Source organism: Eublepharis macularius, chromosome 17 (genome assembly GCF_028583425.1).
Source record: "Eublepharis macularius isolate TG4126 chromosome 17, MPM_Emac_v1.0, whole genome shotgun sequence".
Classification (NCBI taxonomy): domain Eukaryota; kingdom Metazoa; phylum Chordata; class Lepidosauria; order Squamata; family Eublepharidae; genus Eublepharis; species Eublepharis macularius.
In genome coordinates, this window is record NC_072806.1 from 29,207,287 (window position 1) to 29,229,589 (window position 22,303).

A 22,303-nucleotide genomic window follows, 5' to 3' on the forward strand; every position below is an offset into this window, starting at 1 on the left:
GGAGTTGCAAGCGCACATGCTGGTTTCTCCTTTGGGGAAATGGGTTTGGAAGTTCTTAAGAAGCGGCCTTCCTAACAAGCAGGTCTAAAAGCAGGACCCCCTGACAGCAGCTAGTGTGGTAGAAGAGCTGCTTCTCTTCATTCCCTCCCCTGCTCCTCACTGCTATGTGGGTGCATTTTCCACAAGCACCGTACGGTTGGGCTTCTGTTGTACAATATTCTCGTCAGTATTCTGGTATTCTTCTGGTTCAGACATACGTAATAGCTCATATATAATAACCTGTATCAATTGTATAGATTGTGCATTTAAAGCTGTTACTAAGTTCTTGGGAAATAAAGAGGGTCCTATGTAATATTTTGTTTGTAAGTAATCCTTTGTATCATAGCAAAGGAGATGTTTAAAACAAATGAGCTGTAATAAAGTAATTTTAGTACATGGTGTCGTCTGTTTTAGTTGCGCTACAAGGTAGAAGGGGACAGCTTTGCTTCGATTACCTTTTGAAATGGGGGGGTGGCCTGTTGAGGCACAGCTGCCCCCACCGTGGGTGAAGACTGAAGTGCCACATTTGGAAAATCCCTTATTCCCAGTAAGCCCTCAAGGGTCGGCAAATTGGTCAGACCAGATGACTAGGAAGAGCACTGGGTCTGCAACTGCCTCCCTGTCTCACGGCACCCATGCAATCCAGTCAGGAGGACTGTAGGAGGAAAGCATGTAACGATGTGTGTTATGCGCCATCAAGTCCTCTCTGACCTACGGCGACCTTATGAATGAAAGACCTCCAGAATGTCCTATCATTAACCGACTTGCTCATATTTTGCAAACCTTGCAGTGATACCTGGCAGAATTTATGGTAGTTTTACTCCAAAGAGGGCTGAGGCCGTGGATGCCAAATGACTGCACGCCCCTTTGGCAAAGACGGGAGCAGCCAGGAGACCACAGTAAGAGGTGGACTTATAGACAGCAGGGAGATGTTGACATGGGTCTTTGAAAGGGCTGGCTGGGTGTGAGTGAGTGAGTGAGTGAGTGTGAGAATCGGCTCTAAGGAGTGGAGCTGGACTTTCTGGTCTAGGCCAGCAAGATCATGTTTGGCTTTTGTTTCAAATGTTCACATGATCTAAGTGCCTCGAGGAAGTGGCCTCCGTAGGCTGAAACAACTTGATTTCCTGATTTGCTTTTCCGAGTATGGTAAATTTGTATCTTTTCCATTGCTGTGGGAATGAACATCTTACTTATTAAAATATGCATATCCTGCCTTTCTTCATGGTGTCTTAGAAAGTGCAATTTAAAACTCACAGAATAAAAACCCAGGTAACTTCCCTGCCCCTCCAAAAAGATGTATTCTTCCTATATCCCATAAAATGTCCTGGCAAATAAAATGGCTTCACAACGGCTCTTAAAATGGCTGGAGATAGTCTACCAGGTGGGCTACCTGAAGTCAGACTTCATTCAGGCCAGTAGTGTCTAGCCCAATTGGCAGCAACTCTCCAAGGCCCTAAAATCTAGGATGATTTTCAGAGGAGCTGCTGGCAATCAAATCTGAGACTCTCCACCTAAGTGCTCAAGTGATGAATTGCCCCCCCCCCTTCCAGTCCTTGCCACCTGTAGCATTTCTGCCAACCATCAGCGAGTGTATGACCTTTGCCAGGTGAAGGTCTCCTGGAAATCGAGGGTAGCTGGCACCCCTTCTCTACTTTGAAAAATGCCCTGAGAGCAATGATGCAAGATGACTGAGCGCCCCGGACGTGGCCTCTCTCTCGTTGCCTCCTCTGTGTGGAAGAACTTGTCCAAAACCCCCAGATACTCCAGAGCCACCATGTTCCCCCAAGAGGCAGAGGATGATGAAGGGCTCTTCTGGAGGAAGCCACAATGTCCTCCATGGGGTGTCAAGAGCAGGAAGAAATGAGGGTTGGTATGGAAGAGTTCCCATGGGAGGGTCCTACCAGGAGGCCCTCGGACGGGGTCATCTGCACTGCAGATGCAAAGCACTGGCACAGCCACTTCATCGGCATCCCGCAGGGGCTCGTTGCAGCCCCAATAAGCTTCCCACGTCATGGCCTGGCCCTTCCTGTGGCAGAAGAGGGCTTCTTCGAACTCCCGCAGCGAGCGGCTCCCGAGCACACTTTCCATCTCCACGACCTCCTGCAAGGCCTTGGCATACCTAGAAACAAGGCACAAGAAGGACCATGCTGGGTCAATGGAGGAGAAGTTAGCGGGCGGTGGGGTGGCAGGATTGAGGACAAAGGAGTGTGGCTGTAGAGCCAGCTCAAGTAGTAGCTTCAAGGCTCACACAAGCAGTTGCTGACTGATTTGCTATGTCTCTTCCTGCTTCCTTTTGGAGAATGGGCCACTCTAAGGACATCAGCTCAGCTTGTAGACTGAAGTTGGGGCAGGATGGAGAAGGGCTTACTGCCCCCCTCCCCAGTCCTTTTCAACTTTTGCTGCTTCACTGCAGTAAGGCAGGCCTTTGTTCATGCGTCTCTCCTGATTGCATGAGAGAGAGCTTGGCTGCCTACCTACTTGGTGGTGGAGGAGAGTACCCTCAAGTCATAGCTGACTTATGGAGAACCCCCCCACCCAGTGGGGGTTTCATGGCAAGAGACTTACAGAGGTGGTTTGCCATTGCCTGCCTCTGCAACCCTGGTCTTTGTTGGAAGTCTCCCATCCATTTACTAACCAAGGCCGACCCTGCTTAGCTTCTGAGATCTGACAACATCAGGCTCTCACGGGCTATCCAAGTCAGGGGACCTCCTACTTGCCACTGCTCTTTCTGTTCTGCTCCTCCTTGAGGCCAGCCTGGGACATACGGGTCTGGTGGTGGCACCAGATCTTTGATGAAAAGAGGGCTTTAGGCCATAAACTAAAGCAGGCAGAGAGAAAGCGGGAGTGAAATGTACAAAGCAAAGTGCCACGCGGGGCTTATGGGGCAGGCTACAATCAGGGCTGTGTACTTGCCACCATTTCGCACACCCCTGAGCAGAAACATAGCAGAATGTTCTACTGGCTGGAGGTTTTGTTTTAAAGCAATGCAAGTTTCTAGTTCTGTTGCAAGATTTTTAATGCCCTGCAAGGTCCCATCATGCCCCTTCACCAAAATTAAATCATGCAAAGGAAGCGCAAAAGGACAATTTGCATCATGCATATCAGTTCCAGCAAGATTTGGGTTAACTTGCTGCATAATTTTTATCCTGATCTGTTTTAAGCACAAAATGCATACAACCCCAGCTATAATCTATGCATTGAGCAGTGTTTGTGTACTGGGCGAAGGGGGAGACAGCAGCTGCGACTTTAGGCCTGTGGGATAATTACACAAAGGGGGCTTCTGGGAGCACCCACCTGCTGATGACTCTCTTCTGGTACAGGAGAAGGCTCCATTCACACAACCAAGGGCTGCCAGCTTCAAACCAGTCCTGGCACTTGAGCAAGGGGGAGATGCAAGCCACTCCACTGAGATCACAGGACGAACCGCATTCGCCTAGATGGGAGAGCAGCAGGCCGGAGCCGGAGCCCTCGCTCACAGCAAAGAGCACGGCTGTTGGATGCCGAAAGCGGATGTACATCACTGCTTCTTTCAGATCTGATGGGTCCCCAAAGGACTGCAGCCTCACGCTAGTCAGCGGGCAGCCATTGTGCCCACGGCGATTGAAGATAACTGGGTAGTAGCCTGCCTCGAGGGCCAACTGGCACAGCTGGCAGACGTTTCGAGTGATCTTGCCTGCGGCATTGGGCACCACCAGGAGCACGGCGGCCTCTGCTGCCCCAGGCCCTTTCCCGCTTCTGTTCTGCAGCCCTACGACCCAGTCCAAGGCAACGATGCCATTGTCTGCCACTTGGAGGTAGTCTCTGGCAAACTCCAGCGGGTGGTCCGGGGGCCACAGAAGCTGCTTGACAGTCTGCAAGTACGGCCACATCTTCCAGGACCATGGCAAGGCCTTCGGGTCAGCAGACTTGCAGAGATTCCTGAGCAAAGCCCGGGCTAGAGCAGAGGGCTTGCAGATCAGTTGGCAGTCCCAGACTTGAGACCTTGCTGCGCCTTTCCCCCTTAGACTGCGTTCCTCTGTTTCCTCCTCCAAGACCCACTTCCTCAGTCCCTGGCTGCAAACGATGCGTCTACGTCTCCCAAACCACCAGACCAGCAGGCCAAGGAACACGAGTCCCACCATCCAAACTGCCATCCTGCTAGCTTGTGTGGCCGCTGCAGCAGCCGAGACGGAGGGCCCCACAGCTAATACTATATGCCAGCCCTGCCCTGTGCTTGGTTACTTAGCAAATAATTTATTTGTCTCTGTGTTGCTGGGAGGGGGGGGGGTCTCACATGGGTTTAACCCTTCTGTTTCCAAAGCCATTTGCCCTCCTGCAGATGGGAGTTTGCAGTGGAGAGCGCTCTCTCTCTCTCATTTTCCTGTGTTCCATCAGAGGCTTTAATTTTTGCCCCTCCCATCCTATGGGAACAGGCAGCTGCTCAGGGTGTGACTATCCAGTCTGGGATCTCATATGCGCATACAAAATCTGGATGAAACCGTCCTCTCTGCTTGTGTTCATGCTTTGCTTGGCCCCCATTCCTGTTTGGAGGAACAGCTGGACGCAGATGCACGCACTAGGGAAGCATCTACGGCCACGTTAGGGGTAGCCGTGTTAGGCTGTAGTGCAGAATGTAACAGAAGTCCAGCATTCATGCCAGAAGAATGTATTTATTATAACAATTATGTCCTCCCCTTTCCATGTGGTTCAAGGCGGTCAAAGTTCAGATGCATTTGCGCATCCATTAGGCAGATGCAGCTGAGGAACAGAGCGCTGACTCAGAAAAGCTTCCGCTGGGATACATTTTGTTCGTTCTTAAAGTGCCACTGGACTCTGGTTTTATCTTTGGGAAGAAGCTGAAATTGTCACAGCAGTCAGTCCCAGGAGAGACCTGTGGGGAGGAGGGGGGGGCAGGTGAAAAACACGGTAGTTAAATAGTTAAAAGGTTCTTGTGAACTCACAGCGTCCCTCCCCAGCAGATACAATGGCACCTCTGTCTCTGCAAGAGTCTCTCCTCTGGGCTGACCTCCTGCCAGTTGGAAAACCTGCTCAGAGCAGGGACTCATGCTGAGACTGAGGCTTGTGACCAGTTTCCTGCACTGGTCAATATTCTCTCTTACAGTAAAATAAACCTTAGAAGGGGCAAGAGTAAAATACACACCCAATTGTAATTCAGGAAAATGTGTGCCCTGGCTTGCAGAAACGCTGTATTCACAAGGTACTTGAAGGCCATGATCTCACAAATGATTTAACAAGGCTTAAATCCAGCGAGGAAGCCCACTACGCCAAACAGCTTGGGGGCCATCTTGAAGCCAAACCGGGACAGGGTGGCAGCAGCTCTGCAGCCCCCACCACATGGTCAGGGGCTCTAGGCCTCTTTGAGACTTAATAACTGTGCTTATATGTGGCCGTTCTAGACATATTAGTGCCCTACTCAGAGCAGTGAACAAAGTCAGTGTTATTATTACCTCCACAATGCAGCTGGGGAGCTGGGGCTGAGAGGAGTGGCTGACCCAAGGCCACCTGCTGAGCTCACGGCAGGAGGGGGATTCGAACCAGCAGTGTGCTGAAGCTTCAACTGGCCCCTGGAAGCCTCGACAGCCTTTCCAGCCACTGCAGAGTGGGGCGAGTCCTTCTGTCCACACTGCAGATGCCCAGTTTCATATTGTGAAACTAAAGAGAACCCTCACGGGAAGAAACAACAATTACCAACCAATAAACAACTCTATTATAAGTGCCCAAAGGGCCATACGTATTTCCCATTTCCCAGTTTCATATTGTGACACACATGCAGAAGGAACCAGCTTAAATAAAAGGTTTCCAGGTGGTCGCCAGCACAGATCTGAAAACAGTTGAACAGCCCACCCCTCCACACCCACCTTGAACCAACTCAACACCAGACGCGCAGCAGCGTAGCCTGTTGGTAGGGGTGGTTATATACCCATCACAACACCAGGAGGCTGAGAATGGAGCCCGGGATGAACAGAACGCAAATGACCCCAAACCCACCCAAGCAGCTGAGAACAGGGAAGGGCATCAGGGCAAGTGCTAGGGTTGCCAATCCTCCTCTGGAGATCTCCCGGAATTACAATTTAGCTCCAGGTGACAGGGATCAGTTCCCCTGGAGAAAACGGCTGCGTTGGAGGAGGGTGGGCTCTGTGGCATTATACCCCGCTGAAGTCCCTCCCCAAATCTCCAGGGATTTCCCAACCTCGAGTTGGCAACGCAAGAGCAGAGTGACCCGCCTCCCTCTCCCCAGCTGAGGCCTCAGATGGGACTCCCAGGGGGCTGCAGTGAGCTTGTACTATTTCATTGATGTTTTAGATTTTTAGATACGTTTTATTGTCAAATTTATTCTCTCTGTTGTGTATTTTATTGTTGTTGTAACCCGCCCTGAGCCTGCCTGTGGGGATGGCGGGCTATCCATGGAGGGAAGGAAGGAAGGAAGGAGGCCTGGCTCCGCAGCCCTGCTCTTAGGGCTCCCCGCCGCCTTCCGCCCGGCGAGAAGGCTCGGCAGGGGCGGCGAGGCCTCGGAGGCTCGGCGGTGCCAAAGGGCGGCCCCCCGCGCGCCCTCCTTCCCGCCCTCGCCGCGGCAGGCGGAGGCGTTGCCGCTGGCCGGGGCCAGCCCAGCGCGGCCCAGGACCGGAGAGGCCGGGCGGTCCGGATGGGGGAGCCGCCGCCGCCGCCGCTCCTGCTCCTCCTGCTCAGCCTGGCCGGGCGCGGGGCGGCCGCGGAGGTGAGGCGAGCGCGTCCCGCGTCCGGCGCTGCCCTCGGCGTCTGCCGGCGGGCGGTGCGCGGGGATGGAGGGAGGGCGAGGCCGCCGCGGGCCCTGCGAAGGGCGCCCGCCAGGCCGCGCCGAGAGGGGGCCCGCCGAAGCCCTTCCGACGCCTCTCCGAGCCGGGCCGCCCCGGCGGGAAGGGGCAGGAGGCGCGGACGGCCCGGAGGTCTGAAGCAGGCCGGGAAGGAGACGACGCCTCCGCTGGGCCTGCAGCCGGAGGACGCGCCTCCCCGCTCCGCCCGTGCGCTCGGCTCCCGCGAAGGGGGCTCAGCTCTCGCTCGCTCTTGGTACCGCCACCGGCAACTGGGGCACAGCCCGGGCCGAGCAAGCTGTCCCGGGGCTGAAGGCAAGAGGAGCCGCGGGCTTGCACTTCGCCCCCAGCGACCGTACGAGAAAAGAGGCGCAGAGGCTTGGAGCAGAAGAGCCCTGCCGGGCCGGGCGCATCTCCCAAGCCGGCCTTCGGGGGCGGGGAGACCGGGGCGGAGGGCTCGCGCTGACTCTCCTTTTCCTTCCTTTTCCTTCCTTGCAGCCCAGCTTCCAGCAAGACCTTCCCCCTGAAGCGCACTACCGCTGCCTTGGCAGGTCCTGGCCCATCCCCCAGCAGGTAGTGCTCGAAGGGGACGGATCCAGAGCTCTTCCCCAGGCTTTAAAAAAAAACCCCAGTCTGTTGAAAGGGTTCAGATTTTGCATCACAAAAAGCTGAATGCTAGCGCTTGCAGGCACTGCCACCTTGCATGCTGTCGTAGCCTGTGCAATTATTTTGCTTCCTTGGCCATTCTGCTGGACAGCTTATATTGCACTTAAGGGAAAGCCAGGCTTCTCAGAGAAGCTGGATTCTGCACCCCAAAGAGCCACTCACTCTGCACTTTTGCAACGCAGATGGCCATCTCTGCCCACCCTGTAGCTGACTGTGAGACCCAGAGGTTCTGAGGAAGAGCAAGGTTCAAGTCCAGTAGCACCTTAAAGGCCAATAAGATTTCCAGGGTATAAGCTTTACAGAGTCAAGCGTCCATTGTCAATTATGTCCGAGAAAGGGAGCTCAGATTCTCTAAAGCTTATACCTTGGAAATCTTGTTGGCCTTTGAAGTGCTTCTGGACTCAAACCTGGTTATTCAGCTTCAGGCCAGCACCTGAAAGTAGTCTGAGGAAGTCAGCTGTGCCTGACGAACTCTAATGTGGTGCTTTCCATGGAGATAGATCAAGATGGGAAGCTGTGTTAGTCTGTCTGGAATAGTCGAAAAGAGCAAGAGACCAGTAGCACCTATAAGACTAACAAAATGTATTGTAGGGTATGAGCTTCCATGAGACATACAGCTCACTTCTTCAGGTATCTGTGAGCTGTATGTCTCACGAAAGCTTATACCCTACAATACGTTTTGTTAGTCTTACAGGTGCTACTGGTCTCTTACTCTTTTCTACTACTGACAAACTGGGCTGTGTGGCTCAGGAAAGCTCATCCTGAAAGAAATCTTTTAAAAGTGCCTCTGGACTTTTAGTTTGCTGTAACAGACTAATGCAGCTTTGCAATCCATCGAGTCTGCCTGCCAGCTTATCGCCCCCCTCCCCCAAGGGATTTTACTTTGGCATATGATGGCTTGGGCACCAGAGCCCAAAAGGACCCAAAATGGACCGCCCCAAGTGAGCTTAGGGGAGTTTTTGTGAATTCGAGGGAGCCCACACACTTTAGCAACTTGGCTAAGTTGAGACGTGGCCCCGTCCAGGTCACAGGGGCTCTGTGCCCCAGCTGGCATGAGGCCTAGCTGTGTGGCCTTTTTTTCCTTTTAGTGCTTCAGCCCCTCTCCCTTTACTAACTGAGGCCATCCGGGCCAGACATTCCTCTCCACGGTTGTGGCTCCTTCTCCTTTAAGACTCTCAAATAGTCATGAATGCCTCGACTTCTATTGGTTCCCCTGAAAGCCACAGACTCCTCCCTTCTAGCTCTGAGCCAATAAGAAACTGCCCAGGTGGCAGTTCCGGTTGATCCTCAGACTTTCCCAAAACAGCCTCTCTCCTTGCTTTGGAGATTTGCAGGCACACACAGCGGGCATCAAGCCTGGGCTCTGCGGGCAGGGCTTGCCAGCTCAGAGCTTGTCTTGGGGGATGACACATATGTCCCCCCTCCCCCTTAGCCATTTGCATGGTGCAGTTCGTTGGCTTGCCTAGCAGCAGAAATGCCGCCTGGAGAATTGCAAGGCCCACGTCCCTTTCTCTTTTTGAGAACTACTTACACCTGAGACATCTGGGTGGATGGCGACTCTCTGTGTACACAAAAGGGAAGTGGAGCTCTGGAGGGCGGGCTCCCTTCGTAAAAAGGTGTTCGTGCAAAGCTTGGCTTGCACATGCTTATTGCATGTTTAATATATATATAAGCAAAACAATTTGCAAGTGCATGTAAAAATGTCAGTGGTGGAACTGATACAAGCCCACAATTATTGTGAGGGCTGCAAGGAACTGTGGAATCACCTCGCTAAGTGTTGTGCTGAATGTTGCCCTCCCCAAGTCAAGCAAAAGCCCAAATCAGCAGCGATCACGCTCTCCTTTGCATCCATGTCTATATTCTGCCTGAAACCTCAGTGTATGCAAAACTTCTGGGCTGCTGTGTCTGCCACCCTCCACACTTTAGTTGTATGGTCCCCCCACTCTAACTTAAGTGGAGACTTTAATGCTAGAATAGGACCCGGCCTCTCTGATTTCTTGGTCCATGTCAATGACCGGGTTGCTGAACACCCTCATTTCCTGGCCCAGTCATCACAGGATCTGGTTATAAATAAGCCAGGTTTATTAGAATTGTTCTCTCTCTATCAATTGCATACCCTCCGTGGCACAAATGTTGATGTCTCTGCTGGTACATTTATGTTCCTATCCAGGGCTTTTTTTCTGGGGAAAGAGGTGGTGGAACTCAGTGGTGGAACTCGGGACCGCACAATGACGTCACTTTGGGTCAGCTGGAACAAGGGGAGGAGTTTTTAAAAGTTTAAATCGCCCTTGGTGAAAATGGTCACACGGCTGGTGGCCCCGCCCCCTGATCTGTCTGGAGATCAGGGGGCGGGGCCACCAGCTGTGTGACCATTTTCAAGAGGTGCCGGAACTTGCGTTCCAGCTGAAAAAAAGCCCTGTTCCTATCTGCTAAGGAGCCAGTACTATTGACTGTGTAGCAATACATCCTTTCTTCTGCACTCCTAAGCTAAGCGAGCAGAGGGCAATTTGTTTATTTCAAGATCACTCAGGTATGGCTGCAGCAAGTGGCAGCTTTTAACGTTCGTTAATAACCACCATACTATGACCACAAAAGCAGCAGAATTGATCAGCACACGCATTCACAAGGGACACACCAGGTATGCAGAAAAAGAAAAAATGACTTAAGGAGAGCAAGCATCTTCCAACAGGTGCTGAATATTGAGAGCAGCCGAGAGTTGGGTAAAAGAAAAAAGGAGGCGATGCAATTTGCCTGTTTGGGGCCCCAGGTGCCTATAGAGCCCTGTGAATAGAAACTTCCAAATTGTGCATCACCTCCTGTGATTCCTCATTGGCACCTTTCTTGTAACAAGTCTAAAGTTTTATTGGACTCAGTGGATCAGAAGGAATCCGACACTCGGCTTAAAGTAACATGCAGATACGTTTAAATGTATCCAATTACTACTAAGTTGGATGAGTTGGAAGTTTTTTTTAAAAAATTAAATTTTAAGAATTAGTATTAGTGGACTGGGAATAATGGGTCCTAACGCTGCTTTCTTTTGGATTGTCCACAGGTATGCCGGGTGCTGTCCAAGACCTACCAGGCAGAGGTGAGAGGTAGGAAAGGTCTGGTGTCTGTTGTAAGGACACCCCAGCCAGCCATTGGGTGGTGAGGGCTTATGAAGGTAACTCGAGGCAACACACAAGAGCAATCATCTGAATGAGTTTTGTTAATAACTTGAATCTAGCAAGGGTCAATCAGGCATCCGTCTTCTCAGTTCTTCTGCCGTCATTGAAGGTGGCAGCTGGTTGGCTACCTACAGCAGTTGGGAGAATCTCGCCTGAGTGTGCTTGGGAGGGGGGAGACCAACTTTTACAAAGTTTTAAAAGTAATCAGGGAAGGCACACTATCTTAGGAGGGCAGTGTTAATCTGGACGGCCAAATAAATTGGGAAGATGCGGTATATAATTGAGGAGGGTCAAGTCAAAAAGGTACATCCTTGCTAACTACTTCCTTCTCTTGCCATACCAGGACAGCAAGATTGTAGTGGACGCCAAAATAGTCTATAATCAGAGCATCCCTCACAGGTACGTGTGGGGCCAAGTCCCTTACACAGCAGGGGCCCAACAGATGCAATCACCAGCTGAGACCTTAATTCTGTGGCTTAGGGATCAGCGTGCCGTGCTGAAGGAGCCAGTGAGTTTCTCACTTGTGCCGAGCACTTCCTGAAAGCCTCCCTCTGTTGCCCTCCTCAAGGCGGTCCAGTTCGAGGGACATTTGGCCAGCCAGGCCTGCATCCTCTGTCCTTTGGGGAACAGACCCAACAGTTGTAACAACAGCACGGGGAGGGGGGAATGTGGCCCCCTGCCCAGAGAGCCCCACAGAGCTGAGTTTTGCTTCCCCACAGTGGGCCACACAGGCCATTTGGTGTAGCAGCAGGAGAGTACCGGTACTGCCCGCCCCAGCGCTGGCTGCACAACCTGAAGGTAAGAGCAAGAGATCAGTCAGGGAACAGGAGCTTTGGTGCCCCCCCGCCCCACCCAGTAGAAGTTTTAAAAGTTGTACAGAACTTCTCATTCGGTTAGATCAGCATTTCCCTACTGGGGTTCTGTGGAAACCTGGAGTTCCGCAGGACATTATCAGGGATTCTGTAAGAAGTCGCGAAATAAACTTTTGAAATATTACAAACAATTCCAGATATTCTTTGAAACATCACGGTTGCAAAGGTTATTTTTAGTTGCATTGTGTCTGTGTTCGTTTTGTAGTGTTTACAAAGCATTGACAATACAAATGACAATAGTTTAGGGGTAACTGAATTGCGCTTCCTGCGATCAACTTTTTCTGGCCTGTAAACCTTTTCATAGGCAGGGGTTCCTTGGGATTTGAAAATTGAGGGGTCTCTCCTTGGAAAAGGCCCTGACCTGGATAGCCCAGGACAGCCTGATTTCATCCGATCTAAGAAGCTAAGCAGGGTTGGCCTTGGTTAAGTAATTGGATGGGAGATCTTCAACGAAGACCAGGGTTGCAGAGGCAGGCAATGGCAAACCACCTCTGATGGTCTCTTGCAATGAAAACCCCACTAGGAGTTGCCACAACTGTGACCTGAGGGCAGGATTTCATTTCTCCATGGTGGGGGGGAAAGATTGGGAAACAATGAATCAGATATTTTAAGAAATGGTGTCAGGAGCTCGGTACAGCCTTGACTCAGCAAATGGACAAAGGCCTCTGCTCCAATGAGGCTGCTTTAGGGTGGGGGCCCATGCTTGCCTTCCTGCTGCCAGACACAGCATGCAAATGCAGATTTGTGTGCCAGGCTAGGAGCCTCCCCCCTCCGCCCAACTCTGCAGCACTTGCTTCCCAAAAGTGCACCCACAGATTCAAGAGTCCCCAACCCCCCCCCCCAAAGGTGTAGATTACATCATTCATGCAGAAAGCACAATATAAAAATAAGATTCTGGTTCTCTCTGTGCAGCAAGGTGGGGTCGCCTTCCTCTACCACCCCTGTGCTCACCCCTCCCTGCGGGGCCAGCTGACCCTGCTCGCCCGAGCCTGCCTGCCTGATTACATCCTCACCCCATACGGTGGCCTCACGCAAGAATGGGTGAGTGTTGAGTGCCGGGGCCGCCAGCCTGCTTTCACACAGGCGTGTGTGACACTCACAGTTCTGGCAGGGGTGGGGAGAGGTGGCGGCATTGCCACTATCTTGATTGCATCTCATTTCCTAGCCCCTGGCCCTGGTGGCATGGGGTGCCACCCTGCAGATGGCAAAGGTGGAGTTGACCCAAGCTGTGGCATGGCTGAAGAGACATGCTGCCCCAAAGAGGAGAGGCAATCCCTGGGCAGGCAGGAGGTATCGTCATTGGATGACGCGCCCAGCAGTACGTGCTGTGGGCAGAGATGTGTGCCCAGCACATCGTATGCAGGTAAGGTGGGGGGGGGGAGCTGCCAGCCTTGCAATGGTGCGAGGCATACTTGTGCCCTAAGAAACCATAGCCTGGCCTGTGTAAAATGTGTATATATTCAGAGGAGTAGTAGCAAAACAATAAAGAGTCCAGTAGCACCTCTAAGACTAACCAACTGTATTGTAGCATAAGCTTTCGAGAACCACAGCTCTCTTTGTCAGATGCAGTTGGTTAGTCTTAAAAGGTGCTGGACTCTTTGCTGTTGTGTATGTATTGTTTTTCCTGCACTATGCCCGCCCTCTAAGCCCTTCCAGTGTGTGTGGCTTAGTACTCATATTTTGAGGTCAGTGGGCTTCGGACCCTCGCCTCGGAATTTTGACAGCCTTCAATACTGAGAGCTCCATTTCAGCGAAGGGTTGCACCTCATTGCAAAGGGTCTTTTGTTGTTTTCTTTTGATCTTGGTCACTGGCCGATATTCGTCTGCGCAGCTCTGCACTGCTAGCCACATTGAGTCTTAAAACGGACAGTGGGATTAGAAATGTTTTGAGTACGTAATTTCTCCAAGGGCTCCAAACTGCAGACACACCACCCTGAAACCCTTATGATGCAACCACCACCCACATTTCCATTTTAACAACATTAACCATTGCATTGAACTCTGTATCTCCTACTGGATTTTTTCGTTATTTGTTCCCAATAGAAGGAAGCCATCGGCAGCCCTCCTTCTGTAGGGGAGGGGTGGCAATGATGCTCACATTTTCTGTCACTTCCTCCTTTGTGCCCCCAGGTCTTGCAGAAGCTTCTCTGCCACTTGGATACCAACAGGAGACGCCGAGCGCTGCAGGCATCAGACAGGCAGGGCACAGAGCACCACCCTCATGGCTCCCGTGAGCGGAATTTGGCAGTAGCTAGGCATAGCCGAGACAAAATCATAGCCCTGCCTTCTGCTTCTTCTAAGTTGCAGGCCAAAAGGAAAGACGTTCTTGAGCCAGTGGTGGCTAATGGAAGTTCCCAAATGAGTATTCTGGCCCAGCTGGGTACCAGACCTTCAGTTACAATTGGCCAGACTGCAAGGGGAACGGCTCTGAAACTGACATGTCCATGTGCCGATGGAGACCACCACCAAGCCCCAGGCCAGCCGCTGAAAGCAAAGGCTGAGGAGGTGGGCAAGCATGTGCGCACACCTCGCACTGAAGAAGCCGCTTGGGCTGCCAGCGCTCTCACTTTCTTGCTGATCATGCTGACGCTGGCTGTGTTGTACACCCGGCTGCACCGGAATTGCCGCCGCAGCCACTCTCTCTACTGGACAATGAGTGCTGAAGACGGGCACGACACAGTGGCCAGTGAGTAAAGCCAGGAGGGCACGTGGGCCTGACGGACACAAAACATAGCTGGAGCAATGTGTGCATGACTAAGCTGTGGAACTCGCCACCACTAGATGATGTAAGGAGTATTACCCATTCAGTGAGGATAGGTATAATCAACAGTAGTTATAGCCAAAAAAGAAGCTCCTAGTTCAAAGGCAGTCTACTCTGAATACTGCATGCCAGGGAGAAGCAAAATAGGATGTCCTTCTCCTTCCTGCCCTGCTGGTGAGTGCTGCAGAAGAGGCTGACTGGCCACTGCTGGAAGCAGGAATACATGGGCGTGTGGGCTGCGGCCAGATATTCTGGCGCACCAAAATAAGAATGTAAATAGAGCCCTGCTGGATCAGCATCCTGTCTCATACGATGGCCAGGTAGTTACTCCAGAGGACCAACAGCAAGGCATGAAGGCCAAGAACTTCCCCTGAAGTTTCCTCCAGGCACTGGCGTCATGCAGAGGTTTACTGTCTCTCAACACAGGGGTTCCCTCTAGTCACCATGGCTAGTAGCCGCTGTTAGACACTCGACCACAGAAAACTCAAGGGGCTTGCATCTCATTGTGGTCATGTTGAATGTTTTTTTGGCAAGCATGGAGTGTGCAAAAAGAGGGGGGCAGGGGGGGTCTCCCCAACGAGGGCAAAACTGGAGGGAAGCTGCAACCCGGATAAAGACTTTGTGGCTAACGTTCCCCCCCCCCTTCTCTCTTTGCAGCGGTCATCAAACGCCGGATTCTGTCAGCCCAGAGCAGGCGCAAAAAAAGACCCCGGCTGCAGCAGCACAGGGCGCTTCTACAGACTACATCCAGCGACAGCTCTGAGTAGGGCCTGGACACCTCCTGGGAGGAGCTTTTGGCCGGAGGGATCTCGGGTTGGGGGGAGAGGGGTGCAGGTCAGCACAACCCGCACACCATTTCGGCCTTGGAAGGAGCTGGCTCCTTGCCTGGACTACTTTTTGATTTTCTTACTAAATAAAATATATATTTCCTACCAACATCTAGGATTAATAACATTTAATAACAACATTTGATTTATATACCGCCCTTCAGGATGATTTAACACCCACTCAGAGCAGTTTACAAAGTATGTTATTATCCTCACAACAACAAACACCCTGTGAGGTGGGTGGGGCTGCGAGAGCTCTGAGAGAGCTGTGACTAGCCCAAGGCCACCCAGCTGGCTTCAAGTGGAGGAGTGGGGAATCAAACCCGGCTCTCCAGATTAGAGTCCCATTGCTCTTAACCACTACACCAAACTGTCATGCATCACCCAACTAGCAGATTGGAGTGGGGAAGGTGCAGAAGCACAACCAAGAATGTGTTGGCGAGGGGGGCCTTAAAAATTGTTTGGGTAAATTATGCAAGCCACGTAGACTTGCACCAGCCCTTGAACGCTTGGTTCTGGTTTTGCAAACCTGCAGTCTCTTCTGTCCCTCCCCCACCTCAGTCTGCTCGTGAGATTTCCTCCTCCTCTTTTCAATCATCTCTTCATAGCTGTGAAGATGGAAACGATTTTGGGGGTGTTGATACCTCCTCTGCACTGCTGCTTCAGGTGCGACGGTTGCCAGGTCCACAGGTTGGGCAATTTGTGGAGATTTTGGAGGTGGGGCCTGGAGAGAGTGGGGTTTGAGGGGGGGGAGGAGCCTCAGAGTGGTGTAATGCCATAAAGTCCACCGTCCAAAGCAGCCATTTTGTCCAGGGGAACTGATCTCCGTCACCTGGAGATCAGTTGTAATTCCGGGAGATCTCCAGCCACCACCTGGAGGCTGGCAGCCCTATCCCAAGGGAGAAGATGCTTCAGATTCAGATTTATTACTGTCAAGTGACCAGCAAGAAAAAGATCACATATACAAACCACAGTTCCTATCTACATAAAAAGAGAGAGGGCGATCTGGCTGCGACATCTGTCACCCCATTGATCGCCAGGGTTGATTCGGCTGATCTGGCTAGCTAGGCAGGTGTCCCCTTCCTCCCTCACTGCTCCATGTGCGTCCCTCGCGAAGCTGCGCACTCGGTGGAAGAGGACGACCATCCCAGACAGGAGTGTACTGTTCTTCGGTCAAGGGTATACGACAGCTGCGCTCCCCTGCTCGAACCTCCAAACAAGCTCAAGGAGAAGATGCTAAACAGCTAGGACAAAAGTTCTCCCACTAGATACAAATTTTGCAGATGATTATATAATTAATAATTAGTGTTCAAAGCACTTTGAACACTAATTATTAATAACATATATAATAATCAGCAAAATTTGTATCTTTTGCTCTAACCGTATCAGGCGCCCATGCATGGGGAAGTAATTCACATGGGGAGAAAAGCAAAGAAAATGGAGATTTTCAAGGCAAAGTGACAGGGACAAGAAATCTAGCAGCCCCCCAAAGCATACAAGTGTTCCCTTCTAAGAGGGATCCTGCCCCCCCCCTCCTGGCATCTCCCAACACTGAAGCCTTCACCTGACTTGAGGAGGGCTCAGCAGCGTCACCCCCCACCCCCCAGGCCAGCGCTTTGCGTTTCAAGCATTGGAAAGAGCACAAGACCCCAGGTTCACATCTTTATTTGATACAAATTTACAGAACAAACAAGATTCCAGCACAGTTTCTCAGATGCTGCTGCAGCCGCTTCTCATTTCGGCTGGGCACAAAAGGCCCCCCCACGCCCCACCGTGTTTAACCAGTGGGCATCTGCCATCGCCCTTAAGAGCTTGGGGGTAGGGGGTGGAATGGGGCTGCCTGTAGTGCCAGCCAAGGTGTGCGTGTGCCCCATGCTGAAAGCAGACCCCGCCCCATGCTGATGAGAGCATCCAATCCCAGAGGGAAGAACGGGGGGGGGGGGGCTTATCTGATTGCTGCAGCACCCAGAGGTTGCTATTCCAGTGTTAACACTATTTGGGGGGAGGGGGTCCATGAGATAAATACAGTTTGATGTTTCTATAGCGAGAGATCTATATACACACATATTTTATATATATAAAATATGTGGGCACACACACGGATTGGGGGAGGGGACAGATACATACAGTTCTACGCACTATATATAAGGGGGTTGGGGGAAAAAGAGCAGGCGGGGGCTAGGCTTCAATTCCCCCCAGGGGGGGTTCCACTTAAGGGGGGGGAGATGGAGTATTTACATGACAACTTCTTCCTCACCGCACAGGGCAACCAACACCACTCCGTGCTCCCTTGGTGGGGGGGGGGCGTCCAGTTCCCACTTATTTACAGTCTCGAAGTGCAGTTAATTCTCCAGCTTTTTGCCAGAGCTGGGCTGGCACATGACACTTGCGAGTGGCCACAGGGTCAAGGAAAGACAGACGCCCCGTTTACTGCTTCTTCTCGCGGGTTGTGATGGTGACCAATTGCTTGGCTGCCTTGGCAATGTCATAGGCACACTGGATGACCTGCTGTGTCAAGAGCTGGTAGTCCACTGGGGCCCCAGGCTCTGGGGGCACAGTCTTGCGACACTCGCTCTGCAGCCGGTACGCACTTGCATTGAGGAGGCGCAAGGAGCTGCGCACTGTCTCCAGAGCTGGCTTCTGCAAAGAAAGATCAGGTCAAGCAAGGGGACTTTCCCCAACGCCTCTGATAAATGATGGTCTGCCGAGGAGGCTCTCCACTGCATCTCTGCATGATGTATCGTTCTGGATTGGCTTCCACTAAGGGCAGGTCATGGCATTGTATGCATAGGCATCAGGATCATTCCTGAGATCTATCCTCAGAGCACACTGTTGCAACTCTGTCACTCCCAATTAGAGAAACTGACACATGCAGAGACAAAGAGGCAATTCATGGCATATACCAGAAAAGTTCACTTTTACAATAAGATAAGGAGTGTGTGGGTGGCCAGGGGAAAGTTTTAAGAAATATGCATGAAACTGAGAAATCAAAGCCCTGCCAGTAACTCGGTCACACATTTTAAACCCGTATGAAAACGGACAGCACCGTCAACAGCCCTAAAAGAAGCCAGCCTTGGGCATGCTTATTCCTCCCCAGCACCAGCCGAGGACAGAAGGCCACACCTCCCCTAGATCTGCAAAAATCCTCTCCCCGGTGTTAGTAATTCTTCCGGCTATGGCCAATAAATGCATTGCCACTTCAGAGTTGCGGTTTTAAAAATCAAAATCCTGACTCTGAACAAGCAACCTGGATTCAGATGTAGTTTAAGAGAAAATGGATGGCTCTGGGTGCCGGCTGGGCTCGATCCTCAGCATGCACAACCTCAAACCTTACCTAACAGGTTCCATATGTCTACTCTGTATCAGTGGCTTCCCACAGTGCAGCTTGCTATGACCGCACTTGAGAGTCAAAAGAAACCCACCTGCTCTTTGATCGCCCAATGCACAGTGAAGTAGGAATCAACAGATAGCCCAAATATGCAAAAAGAATCTCCTCCGCCCCCCCCCCCCCAGACCCGAGTGGCCGAGACCCATAGAGGCATCTTTCAACCCCACAAGGCCCTGTTTGAGGGGCTGGGGTGTATTTATACACCTTCCATGCTTGATCCTGACCTAACCTGGATAGCCCAGGTGAGCCTGATCTCATCAGATCTCAGAAGCTAAGCAGGATCAGCCCTGGTTACTAATTGGACGGGAGACCTCCAACGAAGACTAGCCCTACAGAGGCAGGCAATGGCAAACCACCTCTGTTAGTCTCTTGCCGTGAAAACCCCACCGGGGGTCATCATAAGCCAGCTATGACTTGACGGCACCCTCTACCACCATCACGCTTGATCTTAGCATGCCAGTCCAAGTTGGCAGCCTTCCTCCAGTCCTAGAATCCTCCCTCTCCAACCTAAGCAGCTCTTCCTCTAGGCTAAGATGTAGTCCGGAAACGGGTTCCCAGCCTCTGGGCTGGGACCCCAAAGTGGTCACGAAGCCTCCAAAAGTTGGTCACATCTCTAACGGCAGCTCCTGCAAGTGGGTCACACGCCAACCATCGTTAACGGTGGCTCCTGCCCACTGCACCTTCTCTTTCTTTCCTCTTCTTCCTTTCCAGATTTCTCACATTCTCTCCTCGCCCTCCCCTTTTGCTACACGAATGAGGGAGGAAAAGTTGTCCAGCAACGAGTCATTTTACAGTAGTAGCTGGAAGAAGAGGGGGCTGGGCAGCAGATGGGAGCTCTCCAGCACAGGGAAAAGCAAAAGGAGAAGAGAAAGACGTGTGCAAGCACAGGCTCTGTCTTGGTGATGCTTCTTCAGCAACCCAACTTCTTGCTAAGCCCCCTGCGGCGCTTCACTGCTGTGGAAGATGTACTGCACTGAGCCACTTGCCACCCACCTCTTTGCAGACATCTGCCATCTTCCCGCAAACTCCTCCACTTGGCGCTTCCCCACCCTCACCCCCCCAGTGCCTTCTCAGTCTCTTGGACCAGCCCTAGATAGGTCCCCATATGTAGTAAATTTGGACTTGTGGGCTACCGTACCACAAAGGTCGGGAAGCACCGGTCTGAATGACTGAGGGAAGCTCCAAATGGACAGCTGAGCCGAGGCAGGATCCCACCCTACACCGAAGACATTTGGCCCCTACAAACCAAACACCTTCCCCTCTCCTACCTTAGGAAAAAGCGATGCCATCTCCGTGACGGCCGTGTGGATTTTCTCCGAACAGGGGACGAAGCTGCTGGGGTCAGAGAGATAGAATGAGAGTCTGCGGCAAAGCAGGAGGGGGCAGAAGCCCTTCCACGGAGGCAGAGACCCTCATGCCATTGAAGGCAACAAGGCACCCCCCTCTTCCCTCCCCCCCCAGCACTTCCCAAGTTGAAGTTAGACCTTCGGAAGCCCATTTGGGCAAAGATCTGGATTTCAAGGAAACATTGCTCAGAGCAGCAACTCATCCAGAGATGATGGACAACCTCCTCCGAGAGTTGATAACTTTTCTTTGGAAGCAATTAGGCCATTCAAATCACACCAAATAAAGACTGATGACTCTTCTCCCTCTGCCCCTCCAGACAGACAGAGTCTGTCTGGAAGACTAGGAAAACCATCTGCGCAGAAATGCAGCAGGCCTAAATTCCAGTTTCTTCTGGGTGCAATTCCAGCAGCTGCTGCCCACTTTTCAGCAACAGATAACTGGGGTGTCATCCTGCTCCTAGCTGAGCTGCAGTTCCCTGCATGGTGCCCAGTTTAAAAAGTATTTCTCTGCCTCGTTTCCCAGAATGCTCCTGGAATCAGGATGTGGCACTAAGAGGGATCCACCCTGACCTGTCGTGCTTAAACTCCTGAGCAGCGCGCAGCAGTTCCTGGATGTTCTTGGTGACTTGCTCCGTCTTCAGGATGACGTCCTCTGTGCTGGGCAGCCCCGGATCCAGGTCACCTTCCAGAGGCTCCGTTTCCGGGTGCAAGTCGTCATCCTTGCCCAGGTCTAAGAAGCGCTTCCCATCCATACTAGGAGGCAGAGACAGCGGGGTTACTGGGAGAGCTGGCACTGCTCTCCTGCATCCTAAGACCCCTTTAGCTTCACCAGCTTTGATTGCCCAAACACAAAGCTGGCCGTGATAAAAGAATCATATCTGTCATTTAAAGCAAAGCGCCTCCCTGGGCAAAATGGCTAGAAGCCAAAGAGATTGCCAGTGCCCAAGGGCACAGGACTTCGGCTCTCACTGCGCTCTTAGCCCCTCCTTCAGGAGCCAGGTTATGCCAGAAACAGAAGTCATGCATTGGAAAGGCCCCTCTTCCTGGTGCAGAGTTCTACTCGGTCACATGACCAGATGCAGCCCCGCCCATAGACACCAAAGCAAGCTTCCTACCCTACCATCCCAAACAGTTTGTCCTACCCATAGGTGCAGCAAGTTCCCCTCCTACCCAAGGGCCAGCCTGAAAAGATGGCAACAGGACGTCCCTCCTCCACCGCCATAAGCATTCCTCACCTGAGCGGCAGATCCCCTCCCTGCGTATTGTCATAATCACTGTCCGTACCACTGCCATGGCGGTCCAATTTCCCAGGCTAGGAGGAGGGAAACGGGGCAGAGTCAGGCCTGGCAAGGGAGCACACATCTTGCCTTTGTTGCTTGGGCAAGCGCCCCATGCTCCGGCTTACCAAAGAGTCCCCTCTCCCCGCAAGTTCTAGGGTTACGGCATTTTTGATGGCCAAAAGACACTCCCTGCCCACCAATTAAAACCACCAGCATGCCTCCATTTTGAACTAGAAAGCCAGCCTTATGGGGTTTGAGCATTAGCTGCCTTCAGAGGCATCCATCTCATGCACTTTTGTGCATGAGTCAATGTTCTGAGCGAGCCTCTGGAATTGGAGGTGAGTCCAGAGCACACGCAGAGACTCATACAGGTCCCCACTAGGTCGCCTCCTCCCTGGAAGGACACTCCCTGGAAGGCCAAGCCTGAGCTACAACCTCTTCCCTTTCTTTTATGGGAATGGCCAACATTCACTTCCCCTATCCAGGCTCCTGGGGTTCCAGAGACAAAACCCCCTGCTACCTCTCAGGCAGTGCAGCAGCCAGCTGACCACAGGCTCAGTGAGATGTTGCTCCCTCCCCTTTCCATCACCATCTCCATACGGCAACTCACCATGTGACGTCCACTGTCCGCTTGGCATGATAGCAGTGGAGATGATGGAGGAAAAGGCATAGATGAGACTGAGCCCCCTTTCCGGATCTGAAATAGCAGAGGGAAGGGGTTAGACCCAACCCCACCCAAGAGGCCCAGGGGGCGGGGAGGAGAGAGGGTCTCCCACAGAACAGGACACATTTACAGTCACAACATGCACAAGCCAGGGAGAGACCGCCAACACTCACTCACAAGCAGCTCTGCCCTCCCCTCTCCCGCCCTGCAGAGATTCCACTCACCCGGTACATGCTGGCCGGATTATGCGCAGAATACACCGACTCATCGTCCACCTCCTGGGTAGCATAAGAACAAAACGTGAGCAAAACGTTGCCTTTTCTCTCCGATGCCCCACCCCTCTCCTCATCCAAAGGAAGGGTAAGGTAAAGGTAGTCCCCTGTGCAAGCACCAAGTCATTACTGACCCATGGGGGGACGTCGCATCACGACGTTTTCTTGCCAGACTTTTGTTACTGGGTGGTTTGCCATTGCCTTCCCCTGTCATGTACACTTTACCTCCAGGA

At 52.2% G+C, this 22,303-nt stretch overlaps 3 protein-coding genes across 5 annotated transcripts in view; 1 reads left to right on the top strand and 2 right to left on the bottom strand.

Annotated features, from left to right (window-relative positions):
• Nucleotides 1-305: 305 nt before the first annotated feature.
• Nucleotides 306-6,456, bottom strand: ABHD15 (abhydrolase domain containing 15). Its single transcript, XM_055001368.1, has 3 exons — nt 5,487-6,456; nt 3,334-4,909; nt 306-2,158 (listed from the first exon to the last, which is right to left on the bottom strand). Exons 2-3 carry the CDS (start codon nt 4,170-4,172, stop codon nt 1,621-1,623), a joined length of 1,377 nt encoding a protein of 458 aa, XP_054857343.1. The 5' UTR covers nt 4,173-4,909; nt 5,487-6,456; the 3' UTR covers nt 306-1,620.
• A 130-nt stretch (nt 6,457-6,586) lies between these two features.
• TP53I13 (tumor protein p53 inducible protein 13) lies at nt 6,587-15,229 on the top strand. 2 transcript variants are annotated; one of them, XM_055001369.1, is made up of 9 exons: nt 6,587-6,754; nt 7,326-7,400; nt 10,546-10,581; nt 11,004-11,059; nt 11,380-11,458; nt 12,445-12,573; nt 12,698-12,895; nt 13,663-14,218; nt 14,951-15,229. In XM_055001369.1, exons 1-9 carry the CDS (start codon nt 6,683-6,685, stop codon nt 15,058-15,060), a joined length of 1,311 nt encoding a protein of 436 aa, XP_054857344.1. In that variant the 5' UTR covers nt 6,587-6,682; the 3' UTR covers nt 15,061-15,229. The 2 variants fall into 2 exon arrangements, with proteins under 2 accessions (XP_054857344.1, XP_054857345.1); XM_055001370.1 differs by lacking the exons at nt 6,587-6,754; nt 7,326-7,400; nt 10,546-10,581 and adding an exon at nt 10,586-10,656.
• A 1,540-nt stretch (nt 15,230-16,769) lies between these two features.
• The window catches only part of GIT1 (GIT ArfGAP 1), a 49,817-nt gene continuing 44,283 nt past the window's right edge, over nt 16,770-22,303 (bottom strand). Inside the window, exons 16-21 of one of the 2 annotated variants that reach the window (XM_055001367.1) lie at nt 22,023-22,076; nt 21,745-21,831; nt 21,090-21,166; nt 20,425-20,607; nt 19,777-19,843; nt 16,770-17,760 (exon numbers count right to left, since the gene is read on the bottom strand). In XM_055001367.1, coding sequence (XP_054857342.1) covers nt 17,548-17,760; nt 19,777-19,843; nt 20,425-20,607; nt 21,090-21,166; nt 21,745-21,831; nt 22,023-22,076 — 681 coding nt within the window. In that variant the 3' untranslated portion in view covers nt 16,770-17,547. The remainder of the gene's footprint in view (nt 17,761-19,776; nt 19,844-20,424; nt 20,608-21,089; nt 21,167-21,744; nt 21,832-22,022; nt 22,077-22,303) is intronic. The other variant, XM_055001366.1, reaches the window with a different exon arrangement.

Excerpts from the sequence above, each read along its gene's own strand:
- ABHD15 (XM_055001368.1), bottom strand. The coding sequence starts at position 4,172 with ATGGCAGTTTGGATGGTGGGACTCGTGTTCCTTGGCCTGCTGGTCTGG. Across the intron at positions 2,159-3,333 it reads CAGAAGAGAGTCATCAGCAG|GTATGCCAAGGCCTTGCAGG; the intron begins GTGGGTGCTCCC and ends CCTTGTTTCTAG.
- TP53I13 (XM_055001369.1), top strand. The coding sequence starts at position 6,683 with ATGGGGGAGCCGCCGCCGCCGCCGCTCCTGCTCCTCCTGCTCAGCCTG. Across the intron at positions 11,060-11,379 it reads AATCAGAGCATCCCTCACAG|TGGGCCACACAGGCCATTTG; the intron begins GTACGTGTGGGG and ends GCTTCCCCACAG. Across the intron at positions 14,219-14,950 it reads CGGGCACGACACAGTGGCCA|CGGTCATCAAACGCCGGATT; the intron begins GTGAGTAAAGCC and ends CTCTCTTTGCAG.